Consider the following 4,440-nt stretch of genomic DNA (forward strand, 5'->3'; position numbering starts at 1 on the left):
TTAGGATTCTCCAAGTCTTTGCAAAAAATGAAACATTTAGTATCTGCCCTTTCATTATTAACCTAATTTATCAACCTGACCCTCACTGATATCACTCTGTACTTTCTGCTCTGGTTGTATTTTCCTGTCTTGTGTTGTCTCTTTGTTCTCTCTTGTTCCTGTTACACAGACAGAAGTTAGAAGACAGACAGTATACTGTCTGTCTCTTCTGCCATGTACTTCTGTACTGTACTGCCAACAACATGATTAAAAAATAACAAAGAAATGTAAAGGGATTATCAAGATTTTGCAGTTCCACATGTTTAGACAAATAAACTTGTTTTGCCCCTTAAATTTCTGTTTGAATCCCTTGAATGCATATTTATGTGACCCATTTTAGCTAAAAACCCTGGCCCATTGTACCTGACTGTTAGAGCTAAAATGGGCCAGTGTCTAATATGACCCCCCCCCCCCCCAAAAAAAGTTTATGTTTAGAAATTAAGTTTTTTTTTAATTCACAAAAGCATGTCAAATAAATAATCAAATGTATGTTACCTTATTTATGAACTTTCTAAAAAATCTCTCTATAACAAGCTGACACCGTCAATCAGCTGTAAACCATCAAAAAACACTTCAAAATCAGCCACCATGATTGGCAGATACATTTCAAGAAGCTATGATACTCCAACCTTATCTGGCTCATTTCAGCAGAATTCACCCTGTTAAGCCCCAAAAGTAGATAAGAAAATAGTATAATTTAGCCTACCATGGGTCATATTTGCCTGGTAGGCAGAGTGTCAGTCATTCAGTTTTCATGTGTGTTCAAGTGTTTCCCTTCATTTTCCCTTCAGTTTTCCCTTCACATTAATTTCATTCAATACCAATTATATATTCCACTGAGTCTTTACATATCTAAACAACAACAACAAAAACTCATGTATTCAAAATTAAAACCCAATAAATTTCCTCAATCGGTTTAATCTACTTTCATACTTTTGTGATTCAAGCCCCTACCGGCAACCGGAAGTCAGGCGGTGGGTCAATTACGTCATCACGCAAACATGACGCTTGAGGAAGTGCGGTCGTTTAATGCTAGTGGAGGGTGCATGACAGAGCTCTACTGAAGTTGCCCTGTGAGAGCTGTCTCAGTGCGGTAGGAGGTTAACGCTGTGCAGAGACGAGGAAACAGGGTGAGGGTTTAATTTCACTCTTCAGAGAGGCTGAAAAAATGTCATTGTTCTGTCAAATGAAGAGTACAGCCGAAGCTAACAGTAGCGTTAGCCGCGCAGCTAATGCTGAGGATCCTCTTCAAGTTGGTGTTGTCATATCCTATTACTGAGCATCGCCTCGCCGGAGCCTGTATTTCACTACTCTGAGACAAATTTTACTAAACAGACGACTTATAAACTGTCACTCGAAGATATCATTCACTTTTGATATAATCCTGGCGCTTGTATACTTGAAAATACAGTGAACAGTGAGCTGTAAGTCTTGTTTTGAAATTGAAAATTAAGAAATCATAACGAGAATTTTTCGCTATTTTTATATCCTGCTACCTGAAATTGATAATAGAAAAATGTACTACTTGTACAAAATATTTAGAATAGGTGACAATGAACTGTCTCTTTTTGCTGCAGTCCGACCAACAATCACAAAGTACTATTTTCTGTCTCTTTCTTCTCCAGGAATAAGATGTCTTCCCCTGAACCCATTATCCGGTCGAGACAGGCTGAGAGAGAAGTCAATGGAGTTTCAACGCAGGTCGTCTGTACCGAGTTCAGCAATTATATATTCATAGTTCTCACTCAGTATGGCAAAATTGGGACATTGGTGTCTGTCACACCTGACTCCAGAGCTAATGATATCAGCACCCCAACGTTCTCCACCAAAGTACTGCTGGGCAAAGATGAGGTACGCTTGGATGAAATTATTCAGATAGGTTTTGTATTAGTAAGATGTAGACTTATTCACAGGACATCAGGCAGACTTGTTGCGGCACAGGGTAACTAATTTCACGCTCTAAATTCATGCTGTGAAAGGGCAGACGAGATTGGCTTTGATTTGCTGTTGTAAATAGAGAGAATCAGATGTGTGCAGGCACAGTTCAGTGCCGTTTGAGTCAATACGATGAAATCTATTTTAGCTCTGAATTAATGTGAAATTTAGAACTGGCATTTATTACAAAAATTAATCAAAAGTTTAAAAAAGTGATTATGTTTTGTTGTACTGTTAGCCAAGCTTCTAGTTACAGTGAATACAGGGATTTTAGACTTTTCGGGTCAATTTAAAACAATTACACTTGCACTTCTGTAGGTTTATGTCAGGTAAGTGTTAAAGAAATCACTCACTCAGTCAAACAGACTAAATGAAACAATTACTGATTACCTTAGTGTATAGAGGTGAAGCATTTTTCAACAGCAGATTCTTTACTTGTGAAGTCCCCTGAATGAGAGTGTAACAAAATAGCTTACTACCATCATTAAAATATAACCAAGTCATTATGTAGCAACAGCAGACAATTCTTTATTTGGCAGAACTTCCCGCAGAATAAACTGCAATTTCATGATATGTGAAGCGTAGCCAAATCAATTGTGCTGCAGCAAAATTCAACTAAATCAAGTTGATGCTACATACCCTATATGCAAACATAATGTGAACACTTGCATTGTAAAATAATTGAGTTGCATTCTTAATGCTGTAGAAAAAAAACATTTTAAGAGGAGGATGTAATTTCTTTTATCAATGAGAGTTTACATTGTGTAGTCCTTTTCAAAAACAATAGCCACATTTCTGATTGTGATCCTGTAATATTTGATTTGTGTTTCTATTTCCAGCCACTGATTCATGTCTGTGCCAAACACCTGGCGACATTTGTGTCACAAGAAGCTGGAAACCGGCCTGTTTTACTGGGACTTGCACTTAAGGATTCCTCCTTAGACACAATAACACAAATGAAAGAGGTCATCAAAAGTTGTCAAGTCTGGTAGGAAATGACATGGTCATTGAAAATGGAAGTAAAACCTTGAGATATGACGAACATTCAGTAATTGTAACTCCTGAGGTACACATGCTACCCACACACTTAACATGGAAATCAAAGCTAAGCTCCATGCTTTTAACATGACAAATGAATTAGTTCACAACTGATGTCCAAGGGGCACATCTCCAATTAGTTGCTACTTTTAAACTCTTTACAGATTGCCCATAATTGAGTTAAAATTGGCTTGTATACCAAGATGGAAAAGATGTATCAAAGTTGTCAGTCTGGTTAAAAAGTGCATCAAGGCTTTTTTAGTGATTGAGTGTTTTATTTTTTATCCTTCGTACCTTTTTCTGTCTATATTTGTATTTTTGTATTTTTCAATTAAATCTCTATTGCATCATGAGGAGAAATAAAATGTTGCTTCAAAACTTCTTGTCATTTTTTTTTAAGTACCAATGGAAATGTTTTACTTAATTACTAAATAACTGAGATATTTTGAGACAACCTGATCCCTTAGAGAGGTACTTTTTTACCTTTAATCTTCACATCTGCAGAGGTAATCGACACTAACAATGACTGCATATGTTGAAATGTCAATATTCTGATGGCTTGGCTAACATTTGAAGACAAAGAGGCATCAGTTTCAAATGGTAACTTTTGAATAACCATTCTGAAACTCAACTTACCTTTGTATTTTGACCTTAATAAGTAATGCAGAATATCTTAAATACCACTGAGTTCCCCCATCATTTTTTAAATAGTATTTAATATATTATTCAATTCACTTCCAATGATCAATTGTAGATGTGTTTCACGTGTAGCCTACTGTCAAGTTGTAATGTCAACATGGCTATAAGCATTCTGAGTTGATATTGAAAGTGAAATTTATTTCAAATATGTATGCAAGACAGTGAAAAATGTTCATGCAAATACTGACAGGAGACTTACAGGAAAACAGTAAGCACGGTGCAGTATAAAAAATGCAGTTTACTTTTAATCATCCCATGGTAAAGGATCAAAGAATATCATATTTTATTATTACTATTTTGTTCCGCCCTCAGAACTGCTAAAAAGAATATTTTAGATATGTATACTGTCAAGTTTATAGTTGGAGTTACTCATTCATGGTTATTTTCGTTAAAACGTTGATTATAGCCTAAGTTTTTGTTGATTTTTTTTTTTATCATTTCAGGTTTTTTTTTTTTGTTTTTTGTTTTTTTTTTTTTGTTTGTTTTTGGTTGTTTTTTTTTGTTTTGTTTTGTTTTTGTTTTTTGTTTATTACACTAAATTGTACTAACTCAAAATGTATTTAAATGCCAGAATAAAATGTTACCCATACATGTAACTTTGTATTCTGAGATGCAGTATTTTAATGTTCTTTCGGCTTTAACCTTAATCCGTCGAAGATAAAGGAAGCGTGATGACGACATATGTAGAGCAGTTGGCACGTGATCAGTTCACCTGTACCCAACCTGTTT

At 35.4% G+C, this 4,440-nt stretch overlaps 1 protein-coding gene across 1 annotated transcript; it reads left to right on the plus strand.

The window, feature by feature from the left end:
- The first annotated feature begins 1,052 nt into the window (after positions 1-1,052).
- On the plus strand, positions 1,053-3,408 carry psmg3 (proteasome (prosome, macropain) assembly chaperone 3). Its single transcript, XM_041777964.1, has 3 exons — positions 1,053-1,169; positions 1,665-1,890; positions 2,814-3,408. The coding sequence occupies exons 2-3, from the start codon at positions 1,672-1,674 to the stop codon at positions 2,964-2,966; spliced, it is 372 nt and encodes a 123-aa protein (XP_041633898.1). The 5' UTR covers positions 1,053-1,169; positions 1,665-1,671; the 3' UTR covers positions 2,967-3,408.
- Positions 3,409-4,440: the final 1,032 nt, after the last annotated feature.

Source organism: Cheilinus undulatus, linkage group 21 (genome assembly GCF_018320785.1).
Source record: "Cheilinus undulatus linkage group 21, ASM1832078v1, whole genome shotgun sequence".
In the NCBI taxonomy this organism is placed as follows: Eukaryota; Metazoa; Chordata; class Actinopteri; order Labriformes; family Labridae; genus Cheilinus; species Cheilinus undulatus.